The sequence below is a fragment of the Ricinus communis genome, chromosome 1 (assembly GCF_019578655.1).
Source record: "Ricinus communis isolate WT05 ecotype wild-type chromosome 1, ASM1957865v1, whole genome shotgun sequence".
Lineage (NCBI taxonomy): Eukaryota > Viridiplantae > Streptophyta > Magnoliopsida > Malpighiales > Euphorbiaceae > Ricinus > Ricinus communis.
The window spans coordinates 6,958,102-6,978,564 of NC_063256.1; the positions used below are offsets into that span (position 1 = coordinate 6,958,102).

Below are 20,463 nucleotides of genomic sequence, written 5' to 3' on the forward strand. Positions count from 1 at the left end.
TTTTAAGAAAAATATAATTTTTCATTGATCATAAGCCTCATTATATACAACAGTTGTTACAACAGAGTTAGCTAAACTATAGGAAGTTTAAAACAATACAACTAAGATCCTAACAATTTAGATTACATATTTTGATTGAGATTTATAAATATCAGTTTCTACAAAGTAGGAAAATACTCCTCTATTACCAGATATATAAAAAAAGATTTTCAAGTGGTTTTTTTTTGTAAAACTAAAGAATGAAAAAAAAAGAATTATTTTTCCAATAAACCTATTTCTCATAAAAATATTTCTCGAATTATTCTAATTTGTAGGAGTATGTCTGCCTTGCATTACCATTTAAACATCATGTTAAATATATACAAACATGAACTAATTATCATTTTAATTGAAAGTAATTACCAATTATAAACATTAAACTTCTTAAATTGCTTAGATGATAAAATAATTTTCATATCGAATTTAATAGGCACCTTTCCCAATAAAAAACTATCACTAATCAAATTAGACATATCAAAAAGATATAAAAAATACTTGTTAATATATTAGAAATTTTTACCTACATTCAAGGTATACTCCACAATAAAAGTGAATATATATATATATATACATATATAACTTTACATGTTGATAGTGGATAACTGACACCTGCTTAATTGTTTAAAACTAATAAATATGTGTAAATCATCTATCTATTTAGTGTATAAATGAAAATATATATTTATGCTATACAATTTTTCTTAATATATATGTGGATGTGTTTGTTAGTTAATGTTAACTTCATTTTGTCCCATTTAAAGTGAAGAGTATTCTTATTAGAAAATTTATTGGGCCACACATGTAATAATGAAATGTGTTAAACTATTATTTATTTAGCCAAAATTAAAGTGATTTAATTGGTATAGAGTTTTATGGATAACGACATAATTTACCATGAAAAGTATTGTGCAGATACCATAAACAATATTTCTAATTTGATGAGGGATCAAATTAAAAAATCATCAAATTAGAAATATTGAAATATGAAAAATTATGATCAAGAGTTATAACTTTGCAAAGGGTGATGATCAAGAGTCATGACTTTATAAAGAATTATAGTCCCTTATTGTAAAAAAATCTATAAATTCTCATTCATCCCCACAAGAAAATATAACTTAAGAAAATCTAAGGAAATTCTATAATTGAAAGAACACAACCTATCAAGTTCATCTCTCAACAATTTAGTCAACACTCCTTAATCAAATTATTATGGATTCTAAAAGTACGCTTCCGCTACATTTTATTTATCTCTTGAATCATTATAGGATACTAGTATGTTTCTTATTAAAACTATTATCATACTTGTTAATTTAAAGATTAGAAATAGGACTAAGATGATCAATTTATCCATCAATTCATTCTTTATAAATATGAAATTATAATAAAAAAAATTAAAATTAAAATTAAAATTTTACTCAAATTAAAATATATTTTTATCGTCCATATTAAGCATGTAAGTGTAAATATTCTAAATTTCTTAATGGATCATTAATCTTGTAATATATAGACATGGTATTCTATAAGTATTGTTTTATTTACTACAATTTATATTATTTTAAATATATATTTTCCAAATACAAATATTGTAATGTTAGAAAAATAAATAAAAAAATTATTTATATTAGATTGGAATTAAAAAAATTAACGAATAACATTGTACTTTTTAATTGTTCTTTTTATATATAAACAAGTTAACTGTACATGCAATAAAGTGACAGAATAAATATTTGTTATAATTTGTTAAAATAATATAAAATATAATCATTATATTTGAGAAATATTTTTTCTTTTGTAAAAATTCAAATAAAATTAAAAAGAATTTGAAATAGTTTTCTAAGATTTAATAAATAAAAGCTAAGTAAACATGTTGGTTCACAACTATAAGAACTCGATAGCTAAAATATCGGCAAGCCTTGCTATCACTTATCAGTTTTAGCTTTTAAGTCGTGATTTCGATAATTGCTATCGTATGGGAGTAAATGGCGCGCACGTTAGAATTTAAACTTCGTAACCGCCCAAAGGCGGGAAAACAAACTAAAAGCACGATATAATTAAAATTGGAAACCGAAATGGCGGGTTTTACACACCACCGGAGAAATAAAAAATAAAAACTATACCCATTATTTATCACCTTGATTATTAACCCACACCTTCCATTACCTTCATTTCCAAAAGAAAAAGGAAAAAATAGAAAAAAAAGAAGCCAACATCTTCTTCCCCAAATTACCCTCCCTCTCTCCAAATGGATCACCAAACAATCACCGCAAGAAAGAGCTTGAAGAGAAAGCTTGAGCAGGACTTCCACGAAGATAGAGATCACGATCGCAATCGCAAGATTCCTGCTATTGAAGCCGACGATGATGACACCACTCGCGAAGATCTCGCGCGAGATATTCAAGCGCATGTGGATGTCCTTAACTCCACTTTCTCTTCTCTTGAAGCAGATCGGGCTGCTGCTAAACGCGCTGCTAACTTACTCTCTCAGTTCGCTAAGAACGGTAACTTTTTTTTTCTTTTTTATTTAAATATATATTTTTTATGTGATTAAATTTGTTTGTTAAGTGGATTTTATTGAATTCTGATTTTATTTGAATTTAGGATTTAATAGGTTTGATTAACTCGTGTATTTTTGCAGAGGAAATTGTAAATTTGATTGTGGACTGTGGTGCTGTGCCTGCGCTGGTGAAGCATCTTCGAGCACCAACGCCTTCTAGAGGTGAAAGTGGACCAAAACCTAACGAGCATGAGGTCGAGAAAGGGAGTGCTTTTGCACTTGGACTTCTTGCTGTCAAAGTAATCAACGGATTTTATTTATCTTCATATTTGCATATTTCTTAGGTTATTAGCAGCATAATAAACTACTACATTGTGACTCTGATCAGATGGATCCAGTTTCCGCTGTTGCTATATTTTATATTGACTCAATGTCGATTTTATTTTTTATTCATTTTATTTTTACTTCTTTTGATTATTTTTATTTATCATTTACATGTTTGTTGATTAATTGTTGCAAAAGGACAATGAGAAACGTCTATGATATGGTTAATACTACTTCATTTGTGTTTGGAAACTCTAGAGACACAAGAATTTCAATTCAATTCAATTCAATTTTATTTGGTCGATTATTGTGTTTTTTGAAAGCCCATAGTTACTATTCTCTCAATTAAATAGAAAGACACACAAGGCATTTTGAAAGAAGTGAAACTATGCTTGAGAAATAACATATGGTATACTCCAAACAAATCATAAAAGTTGCCTGTGATTGTTATTGGTTCCGTCATTCAATTGGAGTGACTTAAGGATGTCCATAGTGTATCTTGATTTCAATATCTGTTGTCAATCTTTTTCCCTAATGATTCATCTTGATGCATTCTTAAATATAGAGTTTGTATCTTCAACTTTCAGGGTTGAGCTATATTGCAAACATTGGCTTTCTGTGTGTAAGCTATGCATATGAAACTTCTTTTTTCCTGTAGTTCTTAATTTTGTAAATTTTCTCTATCACTTGATGAGTAGCCTGAGCATCAACAACTCATAGTAGACGCCGGGGCTCTGCCCTATCTGGTGGACCTGTTGAAGAGACATAAGAGCAGTGGTAATTCTCGAGCAGTCAATGGTGTTACTAGGAGAGCAGCTGATGCAATCACTAACCTTGCCCATGAAAATAATGGCATCAAAACACGTGTCAGGTGTGCTTGTTTTTATATTTGTTATGGGTTCTAAAGCTAGTTACCATTATATCCCTTCTAACATTTTGGACTATACATTCAGGATTGAAGGTGGCATCCCACCTCTTGTTGAGCTGCTTGAGTTTGTTGATGTGAAGGTACAGAGAGCTGCTGCAGGGGCCTTGAGGACTCTTGCATTTAAAAATGATGAAAACAAAAATCAGGTAAATGAATTTTCTCAGTCACTCTTTCTGATTTACTTAGTGGGAAGGGGATACTGTTTTTGGGTGGGCAATATTGTTGATATGGAAAATAAACTTGCAGATTGTAGAATGTAATGCTCTACCCACTCTAATACTGATGCTTCAATCGGAAGATGCTATGATACATTATGAAGCGGTTAGTTAGCTCGCACCTTTTATATATTGCAGTTTCTTTCTTTTACATTATGCTTAACTTGGCATTGACCGACTTTCAATGGGTTGCCAGGTTGGTGTTATTGGAAATTTGGTCCACTCATCTCCAAGCATAAAACGAGAAGTTCTTCTTGCCGGAGCTCTACAGCCTGTGATAGGATTGCTTAGGTAAGAATGAAATTTAAATGTTTTCCCATTGATGCTTTTGAAGAATCATGTACTTGGTACTAATTGTACGACTTTGACAGCTCCTGCTGTTCAGAAAGTCAAAGGGAAGCAGCTCTATTATTGGGTCAATTTGCTGCCGCTGATTCAGATTGCAAGGTAGGAGAAATATCATCTGTTTGTGATGCTTGAAAATTGAAATTTATTTTAACAATAGGGATATAATTTTACTGGAGCATTGCTTGCAGACTGGCACTCCTCACACACATATATGAGTGGGAATACGTGCATTTGAAATTTATTTTAGAGTTTAATTGTAATAATATTGAGGTTAATGCAGGTGCATATCGTTCAAAGAGGAGCTGTCCGACCCTTAATTGACATGCTCGAATCATCAGATGCACAACTCAAAGAAATGTCGACCTTTGCACTTGGGAGGTTGGCACAGGTTATTATGTATATCTTTGACCCATTGCATGGCATGTCTTATTACACACATGCATGAAACTGTTGGATGACATTATGGTTTTGACATTTATTTCATTTTATTTTTAATATCTGAGTAAGTAGGAAGCATGCTATATTAGTGATTCTGCTGTATGATTCATACAATTCTAAGGAATGATTAGTGTAAATAATTTTATAAAATAATTGTTCATCAACATGTTCAACAAATAGTATAAGCATATGCTACTATTGTATCAAAGTTATAACCTTTAAGTCTAAATCTTTATCATCTTTAGAAGAGAGCTCTGCGCCCTTTCTCATTATTTGGTTCTATATTGAGACCATGCATCTCTCCCTCTTTCTCTATTTGTCTCTTTCGCTTTCAATGGTTTGTAGTATGCTGTGAAAGGGTTTTCTGCTTTACGTGCTTGTTAGATACCTTTTCTAAATCATTACTTCTTTTCAATTTTAGGAGACACACAACCAAGCTGGCATTGTTCATAATGGTGGGATAGGGCCACTGCTTAGGCTTCTTGAGTCAAAGAACGGATCTTTGCAACATAATGCTGCTTTTGCACTCTATGGTCTTGCAGATAATGAGGTAGGAATTAATTTCTTCTTTGCCTATTTTGGTTTATAGTGCAATAAGTTATTTACTCAGGCTGAAAGTTATTTGGATTATTTCGATAGGATAATGTTGCAGAGCTTGTCAAGGTTGGCGGTGTTCAAAAACTCCAAGATGGTGAATTCATAGTTCAAGTATGTTTTCTGATGTTTTTTATTTGCAATGGCTTCTTGGTACTTGAGTTGACTTATGCGCTTGTTTTATATTTAATAGAGCTGGAAAGTTATAGCTGTCTTCCCTTTTCTGATTCTGTTCGTTTGAATATTACTGTCTAGCTCTTATTATTCTGATTTTGTGATTATGCAGCCAACAAAGGATTGTGTTGCAAAAACATTGAAAAGGCTAGAGGAGAAGATCCATGGTCGAGTAAGTTGTCTAACAGGATATTTTGGTCATTCTTTACTTTGATTAGATCTTTGATTACTTGATAGACAGTTCAAGGTTTTTCTATTTGGACTGAGAATTTGGGCGCAATAGTTTTCTAAATCCTTTTATGCCTTTCCTTTACAGGTGTTGAACCACCTCTTATATTTGATGCGCGTTGCAGAGAGAACTGTTCAGAGACGAATTGCTTTGGCTCTTGCTCATCTTTGTGCTCCTGATGATAGAAAAGCTATTTTTATTGATAACAATGGTAGAATTTCTGGTCTGCTAAATTTTTCTACCTTTGTTTCTTTATCAGTCGCATTCATATGGACTGGAATGGAGTAATTGATTTTATAATATATGTATATTTGATTTCTTACAGGATTAGAGTTGCTATTGGACCTTCTTGAGTGTGGAAACAAGAAGCAGCAAAATGACAGTGCAGCGGCTATGTACAAGTTAGCCACCAAAACTACGTCAGTGTCACCTGTGGATGCTGCTCCTCTGTCCCCAACCCCACAGGTAAGTTATTCATATGTTATCCTTTTGATGCATCTGCAATTTTTCCTTAACAACTCTATGAATGTTTTGGGGGATATGACTTTTATACACGAGTATGTGCTTGAACTGAGGATTTTATTTTCTAATCATATGTGGTTCACTAGTTTATGTAATTAGTTGTTTTTTCTTTACATAATTGCTTACAGCGCTTTTTTTTTTTTTTTTTTCCAAAAGGTGTTGAGACATAATTATTATGATTGGTTGGTTTGGCTGTCATCAATCAATTCATCTCTAGTGTTTTAGCCATTTGTTATCCTCTCATATTGGGGTAAAAACAGCAGCTGCAAAATTCATTTTTGTTCTTATTGTTTTTACCATAGGTATATTTGGGAGAGCAATTTGTGAACAATCCCACGTTGTCTGATGTTACCTTCTTAGTTGAAGGTAAGATAAATTTGCATACAATAACTTGAACTTCCAAATACCATACTAATGTCAATATTTTCCCTTTATAGTCATTACTAAGAGCAATGATTGTAATTTTGTTTGACCAGGTAAACGGTTCTATGCTCATAGAATTTGTTTGCTTGCTTCTTCGGATGCTTTCCGTGCAATGTTTGATGGGGGTTACAAGGTGAGAAGTTATAACATCCTAAAAGCTTGCTTTTATATAATGAATTTTCTATTTATTCTTTATTGTTGCTCTTGCACCAACTTGGCCCCCTAACAAATGCATTTACATTAGACAGCATAGGGAAAAGTAGTCAGAATTACTCAGTTGCAGTTGCGATCTTACTTTTTGGTCAACAGTAAACTGTCAATTTATAAAGAAATGTTTGTTTAATTGATCTGTACAATGTCTTGCATTCTAGTTATATGTTTGCTTTATGCCAGGTAAAAATGAAATTTGCAGTTGCTGGTAAAATGGCTTATTAATGTCTGATTTGTTACTTCTGAAAATTGCAGGAGAGAGATGCTAAAGATGTAGAGATCCCAAACATTAGATGGGATGTCTTTGAGTTGATGATGAGGTGAGGTGTTGCCTTTGCTTCTTAGTTCCAGAGCGAACTTGCCTTCTGCTTTCTAGTACCTCACTGATGTGTGTTCTGTTTCTAGGTTTATATATACAGGGTCTGTGGATGTTGATATTGAGATTGCACAAGATCTCCTTAGAGCTGCTGATCAATACCTCTTGGAAGGCCTTAAGCGTCTCTGTGAATATACTATTGCCCAGGTCAGGTCCCGTGCCTTTTCAATAGCTGCTCTTCAATAACATCGTTAACAGATTAAATTTGGTCTGATAAATTCTGTCTTATCTTCAGGATATCTCTGTGGAAAATGTTTCGCTTATGTACGAGTTATCGGATGGCTTTAATGCTTCTTCACTAAAAGAAGCATGCATACTGTTCATCTTGGAGCACTTTGACAAACTGAGTTCTAAGCCATGGTATGTCATTTACTTCACCTTTCCAATTCTTTCCCAGGGTTATAGTTTAAAGCGCTATACTTTTCGATGTTTTGAAAATTTAATCCTGAGAATTTGCCAGGTGTTCTCGTTTGATCCAACAAATCATGCCTGAGATAGACAATTACTTGCAAAAGCACTTATCAAGCCCATCCAACTAACTTGAGGCAACCGTAGAGGATCCGTCGCATTTTAATCTTCAACTAACCACTTAGAAGGAAGGCAAAGGAGGAAGGATGTACAGGAATTCTTTAGTTGAGCTGATTGCTATTAGTCTTCTTTGTATAACTGGGCTAATTCAAAAGCCACAATTATTTTTCATCAGGTGCTTATTCACCACGCTAAGCATTGGAGCTCCTAGATGTACTCGTTGCAAATTTCTGACAACAGTATATAGTCCACACTAGGTAGTATTTTTACAAATTGTATCAGTTGTCAGTGTAAGGACCTAATAATTGATTGTTTTTAGGATGTTTCTTTCTTTTAATTTGTGAAGAGGAAGGAATGACCGATAGTTACTTCGTATAACTGTTGTTTGCGTGCAATTAGATTTTCAAATAAGCCAAAAAGAAAAGAGAAAAAGAAACACAGTCCAATGCGATGCAATTAGTGTTACGGCCTAGTAGCAGTAACTTGGCCGCATGGACACAATTTGAACTGTTTTGAGCTGGGAGTATAGCAACATCCACTGCAGAAAGCTGTCTCGGGCGATGAAATGTATCAATAAAATTGCTGGCTTATTTAGGAGGATGGAGTCATCGCCAGAGGCATAAGTTGATATAGGAAATGTGGCATTGCAGGATTGGAACTGTGGGTATCGATATAGGAAATGTTGCATTGCAAGGTTGGGCCTCTGGGCAGCCCACTATAAGCACATTGTATTATGCAGGATTGTAGTGAAAAACTGCAGTTCCACAGTAAGATATCTATAGAGAAATTATAGTTAAAGAGGGGAAAGGTGGGAAAAAGAAGTGCAGAAGCTTACGAAGAGGATCACCAACAAAGAAGTCCTTATCAGCAGCCCACTCACCGTAGTCAGACTGTTCGGCTAAAGTCCAACCAGCAGAATTACCAACCTTATAGTCCGCTGCGATGGAGATGGATGCTGCATAATATGCCACTGTCATGAAGACGATCACTTCAGCACAGTCATGTCTCAGTCACAATCACAATGCCAGAAATTTTCTTATTTTTGTTAATGTGAACTTACATATACATATACGTGAAACTTGTTCGAGTACAAACCGAAAATTCATCTGCCAGTCACCAAAACTTCATGCCCGGCTTTCACGCCTCATCTAAAGATTTCTAAAAGATTTGGTGAAATGAAATCTTTTCTGGTATTTAATCTGAAGTAAAATAAAAAGAAAAAAAAGAACGCCAGAATCACCCTTCTCGCTTTGGGCTTCGTATGAAAGGCCCGTATTTAGAAGTTTGATCGTTGGCCCATGGCTGACGTAATTAACCAGGATACTCGTAGCCCGCGTCGGGAATGCGGTTGTGCGTACTCCAGTTCGAGCAACCAAACAAGGCCTTGAGGAAATGAGTTGCTCTTATCCACAATCCTTCTCTCAAATTCTCATTCTTACCCTGTAGTGTGCATTACCTTTTAAAATGGCGACTCAGTTCTCTTCAAAACCATCTTTCAAAACTCTCCTCTCACTTCCAGGTTCTATTATAATTTTAATTATTAATCATTAATTCCTGCAATTTTACATTTTCTTTTGTACTACAGCATTTTTAATGTAAAGCACTTGTCATTTTATTTTCCGTAGGTTCATTTTGTAGCGTGCCACACTGTGTTAAAAATCATTCCAACTGTGCCAGTTTGCGTTTCTGGAACTCGTCTTCTAGCTACGCCGGCTCCGCCAAACTTTCCAGCAAACAGATCGTTGTCAAACACTTGGTGCAAAAGAGGCAAGTAAATAAGAGCTCCATATTCCACTGTGACTGTGTTGTATGATCGACAACTTAAGTTAACCTAATGTTGTTTAATATAAATAACAATTGCGTGTGCAAAATGTTGTGCGAGTATGCAGAAGAGGTTTTGTGAGGTGTGCAACTATTGAAGAGATTGAAGCTGAGAAGTCATCTATTGAGAAAGATGCTGTGAGTGCATTTCAAATTTTTTTTGATAGTTCTTCTGTAAGATTTAATGTATGTAGTATCATAGCCTAAAACCTAAAGTTGAAGGCCTTGTGAGTTTTCAATGTAAGTGATTGACAATGTTTGGTTTGGTTATTATCAGAAAGCAAGGATGGAAAAGACGATCGAAACAGTTCGAACCAATTTTAATTCCATAAGGACTGGCAGAGCTAATCCATCAATGCTTGATAAGATTGAGGTATAAAATCATTTTGTAGCTGTATGCAACTTGTATGTCATTTTTTTTCTTTTTATGAAAGCACTCTTTAAGGTTTGATAATATATTTATATATTAACCCTATGCCAATAGTAAGAGTGATACATATACCTACAGTGGAAGTATGTGATGTAATTTCTTATGCATTTTGCTTCTCCTTCCAATTTGGGTTAAATGGGCCACCTCTTAGCAAACATGAGTTTGCTTGTGCAATACTTGTTAGGGAATATCTACTCCATTAAATAATTCTTCTGCTAAATTATTTATTTTCTCTTTCTGAAAGCTATGAACTTCGAAAAGATATGAAACTATGCATATGTAGGTGGAATACTACGGAACTCCAGTCAGCTTGAAGAGCATAGCTCAAATCAGTACTCCTGATGCAAGTTCTCTACTGGTCCAGCCATACGACAAATCCAGGTTTTTGCAAAGATTATATAACTGCAGAGCTGTGAATTTCTTAGGACCAGTAGACTATGTTCATTTACTTTTCTGGAATTGACATAAGATTATAGACTATGTTCATTTACTTTTCTGGAATTGACATAAGATTCATACTTATCGTTCCTTTTTCAGATGAAGTATAAGAGAGTAGGAACTAACCGGTTTCACAAAATCTCTAATTGCTGGACTTCCTGACAAGAGGCTTGTCTTTTCTTAGGGGTTTATTCAAATGAGAACATTTGCCTGTTTTCTTAACAATATGAACTGGATATCTGTCAAAAGCATCTTGAAAAATTATTTACGTTATTTCTGTTATCTTTGCTTATTTCTGTTACTTATTGATATGCCAGCCTAAAGTCTATAGAGAAAGCCATTGTCAGCTCTGATCTCGGTTTGACTCCAAATAATGATGGAGAAGTCATACGATTATCCATTCCTCAATTGACATCAGAAAGAAGGAAGGTAGTTTCCTTTGGTCTATTGGGATGATGTGGCAAACCTAAATAATTTGGCAAAAGTTTCCTGAGTCCTGTAGTCCACCACATTACTTCATGCACTTAAATAATGTATCATGTAAATTGAATGTTAACTTGTTTATTATATCTAATTAATCCATAATCCTCCATATAGATGTTGGATTTACTATGTAGTTATGTTCCATTTGCAGGAGATGTCGAAAATGGTTGCTAAACTGGCTGAAGAGGGGAAGGTACATATCATATTTAGTTGATGGTTTGAATAATATTTGACAATCAGATCATTTATGAATAAGGCTAGATCTTCCTGGACCCACAGGATGTACATGTAGCTTATAAAATAAATTTCCTGGTATGGAATAACCAGAAAAACTGATGCGAAAGTATGTATTTTCTCCCTTGCAATTATCTTGGTATACTGTTAGATTTGGTGATGACATAACAAAATACAGTAAGTAGTTGCTTTCTAAAGTTGGTATTCTTAACTATCTCATCATTTTCATGTAGATCAACAGTTTCTAATAGGGGTATAATGTAACCAAGCGGATTTCTCAACTGTGTAAGTTGGGTTCCTCAAGATGCCTTCTTAAAGCTTGGCTTGAATGTTTCCTCTCAAGGTCAAGCCTGACTCGATATTGGCTCTTTGACTTCAAGCAGCCAAGCTAATTGAATGAAGGACAAACATTAAAAACTTCGAACTAATCATTTAAGGCCTTATCCTACAAGAAAGGCCCCAAACCAGAGGAGGATCATCAACATATGTGAGAACTAGAAGAAAGGTTCTGTTAAATAGAAAGAATGAGCATGCTTTAGGACATCCCCCAGCAAAAATAGAGAGATCCACATTCCTCACAGTATCTCCTTTTATTTTTCTTTTCCGGATTTTATTTCTAATAGATATGAGTCTTAATGCTATCTATTATTATGACTATTTATGTACAAAATATGACCGGTTATTTTGAAGATATCATAAACACTACATTTAAGACTGATGATCTAGCTACAATTATTATTGAACTTACCATCCTTGTGTTGAATTCATGTTGGATTCACTTATTAAATGAGCCTAAAATTAGTGTGTGAAATCTTAACTTAGCAAATGAAGGCACTAGCTTTTGTCAATTACTTCCTAGCTGTTCGCCAAATCAACTACTTCATTTATGGTCTTATGGCTAGTGGACTGCATTAAAATAATTAATCTTTCTCCCAGTTTGATCCTTCCTGATTTATAGGTGGCATTAAGGAATATCAGAAGAGATGCTTTGAAAGCCTATGAAAAACTTGAGAAGGTTTGAATTGGAAAGCATTGGCTTGCTTTTCCAGTTAATTTTTTTCCTTCTGTTTTTGTTTTTCCTTGATGCTTCGGTTAAGTTCGTACACTTACATTTTTTCAACTTTAGGAAAAGAAGCTTTCAGAGGACAATGTGAAGGACTTGTCTGGTGATTTGCAGGTAACTTGATGCTTTCCTTTTTGCCACCCATTCAATGGAATAATTCAGGATGTCTTCTATTGATCAGTACAGTTAAGATCACATCTGTTTAGAATAGTTTTCCAACAAACTGCTTCAGCAATATGAGTAGGGTAGTTTTAAAATACATGGTACTCCATGTTCTTTTGGGAGTTGTTGTATAGGTTGAATTAGAAAGTATTGCTCAGAGATAAACTATGGTGCTTATCATGTGCCATTATTGAATTGCAGTCAGATACATGTGTAAAACGCTACTCAAGAGAAAACCAAATAGTTCAATTACATTGCGGCATGCTGCAATTGGTTTTTCTGGAAATACCTTTATGGTATTTTGATCATATCATTTGTTGCCAATAAAATCTTAGTATAAATCTCATCCTCTTTCGTGTTCTCATCAGTGTTTATCTCATCTTTTTTCCTATGATGCAATATAATTTGATAGATTCCACTTTCCGCCTTCTTTTAAGCATTCTGTGCTGACATTGTTTTCTTCTCTCAGAAACTGATAGATGAATATATGAAGAAGATTGACACCATCTTCAAACAAAAGGAAAAGGTAGCTTTTTGATAATCAAACTGGTAGAATGGAAATTGTGGTTTACTTATGCTTCATCATTATTATTCAGCTGATTGTTTTCTTGCACGAATAATCCATAGATGTAATACACATAGCACCGCCAGACCTATGGTAAACATCTTTACTTATCTTGAATTACACAAAGGTAGAAGCTTTTGCACAAACTCATTAAAAATGGAATATGGATTCTTTTGGCTTGGGTTTAAATTTACTGTAAGCTCCCAGGTTATTTTGGCAAGTCAGATCAAAAGCTGAAGAAGTAGCTTACCGATTAAAAGATAAATCCTGAAAAGAACAGGTGAAAGTGACTTAAATCAGGGATTCAAAAAGGTAAAAAGTTAGAATAGCTAAGATAGAAATGTTATCACAAAGCTGAGCAATCTTATATGATAAATGGGCAATAAATTAGGATCATATTTTGTTATCATTAGATTTGGGAATAAAGTTGAAGTATTCAGCTGTTCAAGTTATACTTTTGTGAAATTGCAAGAAAGAAAACGAGTAAAGATATTGAATGATGGGCCTTGATATTTTGGCTTTTAATGGGGAAGTGGAACTTTCATGGCTGTCAAGTAAGAATACGGTCTTATCAGAATAAAGATGCAACTTTCTATCATTTTGCATCTGCAACTTATCCCAACAGAAGCATCCAAGCGTGAAGAGAGTGAAATAATATTCTGGATACTTCCAAACTCCCAATTAGCTTATATAATGAAATTGAGAGGGAGGGCTATTGTCATTTGTCAAAACAATCAAAGAGTGCTGCATCCTCAGTGCTGTCCACCCCGGTTATTTTACTGATTAGGAAATCCAATTAGACCAGCCTGAGACTATTCCGTTGACAATTGTATTTTGATTTTCTTATATGATGGTTGTCATATGCTGATCTTGAGTTTGTTCTTTCAGGAATTGCTGAAGGTTTGACGACTGATGGATTACAGACGTAAATGAGTGAGCCTCTGCTTGAAGTCTTCTTTTGAGCTTAACTTGTGATGAAGACTTTTCTACAACTGTCCATAGGCACTTCGGAAATTAATTGGATATGAATGGTCGTTATGTTGTCAAATGAAAGATGAGATGCAGTCTTTTACTTCTTTTTTTTTGAAAAAACAGAAAAGAAAAGAAGAAAACCATTTTGTAAGTCATTGTATAGCAATTTTCAAAATTCTCCTTCCTTCATTGTCTCCACTCAGGAATTCCTCCAAATAGCGTCTACAAGAAAATATTGTCCTTGTCGACATTCTAATGGTGAGGAATGTTAGCCCTGTTATTTTTTTTCCAACATCTGTTCCCCATGCCATTCTTCCTCGTACATTCTTTATCTGATAGTGTATGTGTCACACCATAGTTTCTTATCTACAGTCTTACTTGAGCTGCTGTAAGCATAAAACTATATGCATTTTGTGCTGAAATCTACTCAACTGCAATTCCAAGTATGAACAGTTATTTCTTAAGGACCAATACCAGTAAGCAAACCATCTACATTTGGTCTAGCCACATTCCTTGCATTGTTTTCGTTTTATAAGCTGGCGACCTTACCAATTTAGTATATTGTTTGATTTGAAAAAGAGAATTTTGAGGAAACCTTCAAAGTGGATATCGTCCCCCACATTTCAAGTTCTTGGCCAGCTCTATTCCGGAAGAGAGAGAGCTAAAGTTGGATGAGAACAATTTCTGAGAAACTTCCAAGAAACATGGAGGTACAGATTTCTTGTTAGCAACCATGAGTTATTACTTGTTAGGTGAGGACCACCACGCACTGTACTAAAGCAACTCTTTTTGGCTCGAGTAGTTGATAATTGATAGGCAGATGAGCTACGGTTCTTTTGATTGCATTTGCACTACCCTTGTTTGATTTTAAACCCAATGGGATAACCATCATCATCATCATGCTTACCGGTCTCTTTCCTTTCTAAGGGATTTGAGGATGTGAACAAGTTTTGTGGATTAGAATGAACTTTTTTAGCCCACTTTCAATGGTTCCTCGAGCAAAATCATTTTAGTCCCACCACCCATGTCCACATTGTATCATCCTTTAAGGCAAAAAGTTACCCATCAAGAAACTACTTCGAATAGGGTCGGTTACCTATTTATTATAAACTAGTGTATCCTTGACCTTAGAACGTCGAATGCTTGTTTTAACTATTATTATCTCTCTCATCACATATTCTAATGCTATATTTGATTAAATTTATAAAAAAAATTATTTTATATGAAAAACAATTAAAATGAAAATAATTAAGTTATAAAAAAATTTCTTTTTTTTAATGTTATAAACTATATTAGTTTACAAATATGAAATTTATTTAAAAACTTTATTTATTTTATTATAATTCAGTTTATCTATGATTAAATTTTAATTAAACATAAAATTTTAAATAATTATATAAATTTTATAAACTTCAACCAAATACAATAATACAATCTATTTTTCTTAAATTTATCAACACTTTTATTTTTAATAAATTTTATTTTCATCATTGGCCAGTGATAGTGTTAAAGCTGCTCAGACTTAGTACCTTCCATGCGAAGATAAAGCTAGCGATTGACAAATTAATTTTAAAATTAGTTTATTTTTTTCATTCGTATTTGGTGGTTATTCTACTAGTTTTCTTTAATTAAATAAAAGAAAGAAAATGCAAATACTATGACCCATTGGGTATGGGACCCAGCGACAAAAAAGGAAGCAGTTTACATGGGATTACTCCTCCTCCATTCTCGAATGGCTTTTAACTTTCCTCATTAATTATCTTATTAGGAAATGCCTCAAAGATATTGAAAATTGATGTGTGTTTATTTGTTAATTAGGTTCTTGGTTCCCGTCATATTCTTCTAAATATTATTAAAATAAACACAGACAATCCCATTTACAATATAATATCATAACTTGATAGTGTTGTTCGTCCTGCTAATGATTTCTTTTTCATTTTTAAAAGCCATTAGTCCAGAGTCTTCCATTACAACTCATAGGAACATTAATAAAATAATAATAAAAGGCTCTTCGCATTTCAATGCAATAACAAAATCTTACACAAAACAAATACAAAATTTAAAATATTATATAATATGATTTTAAAATGTTATAAAAGGGACAATATAATATCAATTTTCAAGTTGCTTGTTGCTTGACCCATTAGTATGCTAATATCCATAAAATTAAAACTGATTAAACAATGATACAATCTCGCAAACTTCACTAAACCCCTCTTCAGTGCTTACATTATTGACAAATTCGTCAAGACAAAACCTTTTCTTTATATATATATCCAAGTTGAATCCAATTAATGATAAAATAAATGGTCTAGGTTATAATATTCTTTCTTTATAATAAAATATTTAAAAGATGAGGTTGTTCTTAACCCACTAACTTATTTTAATTATATAATTTACATTTGAAAATAACAAAGTAAAGGTTACTTTATAAGATCTATTTGATTAAGGTGACATATAATTAATAATTTGATTAATTGAGTTCTATTAATACATATAAAATTATTAACCAATGGTCAAGTGTGATTAGGATTCGTGTAACACTTGTTTATTGTGTTATTCTGTATTAATAATTATTTTTGTTTTGGGTATGTGGAAGAGTGGATGGATTCCTTTGCTTGGATTCAATAGTACTTAAAAATAATTAAAATAAACCTGAGGTGTTGGAAAGCTAAAGAAGCATGCTTTTTTTATTATTTATTTTTAATTAGAAAGGAGAATATAATAGCAAGTATTTTGTGCACATCCATTGTAGAATGGTCCAAAAATAATGTACTTATTTAATGTATATGAATAGTTTATTGCATTGAATTGAATCATTATTGCATAAAATATTGTCTCTAGTCAACAATTTCCTATGCCAGTTACTAGTATGAATTGTTGAATGTTTGTGGGAGTCCCCCACCTATATATAATAAAATGAATATGGTTCCATTAAATCGAAAGTGCTAATTTTCTTTCATAATTAATTAGTTCCTCTTATTTTTAGAGTTTTATGGGGTATAAATTTTGAAATTCATTTTTAAAATAGTCTTATTTTATAAATTTATATTAAAATAATTAATTAATTAAAGGACAATACATAAATTTGGTTTACATTTTTATATTGGACGTAATGATGTATTAAATTTATTGAAATATTTTATGACGATTAAAAAAGCAATTGATTGTTTATAAAAATAAATTTTAAATTTTAAAATTGTTGCTTTTATAAAAGACTTGGAGTTAATAAATATGTTTGAGTTGCCTTAGGAATTCTAATAGTTTTTGGTGAATTCTAGAATGTTATAGTTTATAATAATTTTAAGAATATTTATATATTTATTAATAAAGAATTATAAAATTTTGTTAATAAATTTAATTTAGATTTAATATTTTTTATCAAACACATAAAGAAAATATTAAAAATTACTATAAACTACGACATTTTAAAACTGGTTCAATTATTTTAAAATTTTGAATTCTCCCTTTTAATCATGCGATCTGTTGCTTGTTTGATGTGTGAATTTAGTTGGGTGGTATAACAAGCAAAGAAAAACAATTTTGTTGATAATAATAAGAAGAATAGGTATTTTTTATTTGATGAAAGGATTTTGAAGAAGAACAATTGTGTTCAATTTTGATTCCTATGTCCTACACTATAATTAAGTTGGTGGCTGCAATCATAACTTAAACACAGGTTTGAATGAAAGTTTAATAATCCTCAATTCCATCATCATTTGTCTCTTTTTTCTTCCCCTTCAATTCTAAGTCTCAAAACCACTTTTGATCACAGAATCTAAACTCTTTCATTATTCGCCACCCAATCAATTGCATCACTTTTTTAACAAATAATATGTCAATATAACAATATTAAAAATACAATTAAAAAATATTAAAACTTTTTTATTTTTCAATGCTTTGACTAAAATAGCTATTTTAAATTGAAAATTCACTCTTTATTTTCAATTATATAAACACTATATCAGCAAAATACCATAGTTGTTTGAAATTTTAAATTTCATAAATATTTTTATATGATTATCCACAGAAAAGAAAAAAAAAACACTTTAATGAAATTAAAAAGTAGACAAGTAGGACGTAGGTTTTATATTATTTATCGCCACGTGTACTTATCACGATTGATCTTGATATTTTTACTACATTAGATATTTTCTTTTTTTCTTCTCTCTCTCTTCCTTTTCAAGATTTAACTATTATGGGATAAAATGTGGTTTAATAATTCTATCCTTTTCACCCTACAAACAACCGTATACTATCATTGTCTATCTCTGGTTTGTCTCCTCCGCTGCTTATGTCATCACAGTGCCACCTCATTGTTCAGACTTTTAGTATGGGATCATTTTCTGCAACTTCTATGATCGCGACTCCACTTCCACACTCTGGGCTGCCAACAGATTATGGACCGCCCGTGTGGAACGACACCAACGGCGGAGATCTCGCCCTTGATTTGGAAGCACAAGATCGTTGGTTTGGTGCCGCCAGCGCCAGGTCAGACTCGCTTTTTATGATTGGTTTGTCAAAATAAGCACACATCCACGTGGGATTCGAATCCGATGGCTATTTTGCTTACTGATAAAAGAACAGACAATCCGATCCATCAATTTCCTACATGCGGGCCATCGGGTTGAGGTCTCCTGTAGGGGGATCCGCTTGCGTGGCTTAAAAATATATAGCGAATTTGACCGGTTGGAGCGGTTGCTATGGAACTCAAGTCTCACGTCACGTGATGCCCTTTTATGTACGGACAAAGAGTTTGTTTGCCCCTCCAACTTGTCCAAAAAGATCAAATAAGGCAGAAACTCTATTTTAACATGAATTTTGCATGTACACAAAAATTAATTACATATATTAATTATTTATTATGATTTTATCTTAAACATCAAACTTCTACCGAAAAAAGTCCAAACTTTTTCTTTCATTCTCTCTTACAATTTTTTTTTTTCTTTCAACCATCTCTAGTTATAATACGTGTTTCATTAATTTTTGTTATTTCGTGGCACTATTAAAATTTGTTTCTTTTTTCATCATAATTTCATTATGAAATCAAAATTTTCTTGTGCTATCAATGGAAAGAGACAAAAGAGAAGAATTTATAATACCAAAAGGCCTGTTTGGTTCGGCTGATCAATGCAACTGGTAGCTAGCGGCTGATAACTATAAATTAAACTGTTTGATAGAATTTTATTAGCGATTGCTGTCATTATATCAAATGACCATTAAATGTATAATTTATCGTTAAATATATTTTATTTTATTATAATATATTTAATGATACAAATTAATAAAAATAATTTATAATAATTTGAAATTTTATAATTAATTTTTTAAACTCAACTATATTTATTATTAAAAATATTAATAAAAATTATTTAAAAAGAAGAAATTAAAATTCTACTAATAGAAATTCTTAATTTCAAATACTATAATTTTACATATTATAATTATTTAACTATTAAGAATAATTTTAAAATAATAATTATTTATTTTAAAAATAAAAATTTAATTATATGAACTTATTTCTAATAAGTTTTAATAAGAATAATAGTGTCAAAATAAATAAAAAATCAAATCAATTATCAACTGATAAGAAAAAAACTTTAAAATAGCGCTGATATAATCAGCAGCTGATTAAGACTAAATCAACTATCAACTGTTGTTTCTTAAGTCTTTACCAAACGTTTTAATATAGTTGTTTAATGAAAAACAACTATTAGCTACATCAAATTTCTGAACCATACAACCTCTAAAAATTATATTTAATTCAGCAATGAGTGATGAAGGGTGGCGGACTGTTTAATTTGAACTATTAAAAGTGTGATGATTGACACTTATAAAAATATGAACTTAATACTAAGGAGTATAAAAAGTAATTTTAAAAAGTTAATTCTCATCTTTTCTCAATTATTATCTAGAATTTTAATTATTTTTTAAAAATATTATAATTTGAATATTGTAAACACGTTATATATATTGATTTTATAGATATTAATAATAAAATTGTTGACCAAGATAAATATAGTTGTTCAAGTTGCAATAGCTAGTAGTTGAAGAATAATTGCAAATTTAGAATTTGAACTTTTTGTTAAGAAAATTTAAGATGTGATCTTTATTTTTGTTATAAGTAGTTTTTAAGAAGAGTTGTTGGCTAAATTTGTGGCTTTTTATTTTTAAATATTAACGGTATTTGACTCAGTAGATTAAAGAGAAAAAAAAAAAGAGAATACCGTGAATGTTTTTTCTTGAAATAAAAGATGGTGGTTAGAAAAGTCGAAGAGAGTAAAGAAAAGGATATTGATAAAAATAAAAAATATTAATTAAAAATATATAAACAAAGAAATTGATTTTAATATAAATTAGAAAAAAATTGTAAAAATTATATCATAAATATTAATATATTTATTTTTATTAAATTAATTATAGTGTGTATTGTTTATGGACGTATAAACTTAT

The 20,463-nt window shown here is 31.8% G+C and overlaps 2 protein-coding genes across 2 annotated transcripts; both read left to right on the plus strand.

Moving 5' to 3' along the window:
* The first annotated feature begins 1,903 nt into the window (after positions 1 to 1,903).
* LOC8272038 (ARM REPEAT PROTEIN INTERACTING WITH ABF2-like) lies at positions 1,904 to 8,217 on the plus strand. Its single transcript, XM_048374682.1, has 19 exons — positions 1,904 to 2,537; positions 2,675 to 2,832; positions 3,556 to 3,728; positions 3,811 to 3,931; positions 4,032 to 4,106; positions 4,197 to 4,291; positions 4,372 to 4,447; positions 4,629 to 4,736; positions 5,208 to 5,336; positions 5,426 to 5,494; positions 5,667 to 5,726; positions 5,871 to 5,994; positions 6,109 to 6,248; positions 6,608 to 6,671; positions 6,782 to 6,861; positions 7,194 to 7,258; positions 7,344 to 7,461; positions 7,550 to 7,674; positions 7,775 to 8,217. The coding sequence occupies exons 1-19, from the start codon at positions 2,282 to 2,284 to the stop codon at positions 7,851 to 7,853; spliced, it is 2,115 nt and encodes a 704-aa protein (XP_048230639.1). The 5' UTR covers positions 1,904 to 2,281; the 3' UTR covers positions 7,854 to 8,217.
* Positions 8,218 to 9,205: 988 nt separating this feature from the next.
* Positions 9,206 to 14,302, plus strand: LOC8272036 (ribosome-recycling factor, chloroplastic). The gene is made up of 11 exons (XM_015720206.3): positions 9,206 to 9,361; positions 9,468 to 9,609; positions 9,732 to 9,801; positions 9,941 to 10,036; positions 10,377 to 10,474; positions 10,849 to 10,960; positions 11,166 to 11,207; positions 12,207 to 12,263; positions 12,375 to 12,425; positions 12,943 to 12,999; positions 13,927 to 14,302. Exons 1-11 carry the CDS (start codon positions 9,307 to 9,309, stop codon positions 13,942 to 13,944), a joined length of 798 nt encoding a protein of 265 aa, XP_015575692.1. The 5' UTR covers positions 9,206 to 9,306; the 3' UTR covers positions 13,945 to 14,302.
* Positions 14,303 to 20,463: the final 6,161 nt, after the last annotated feature.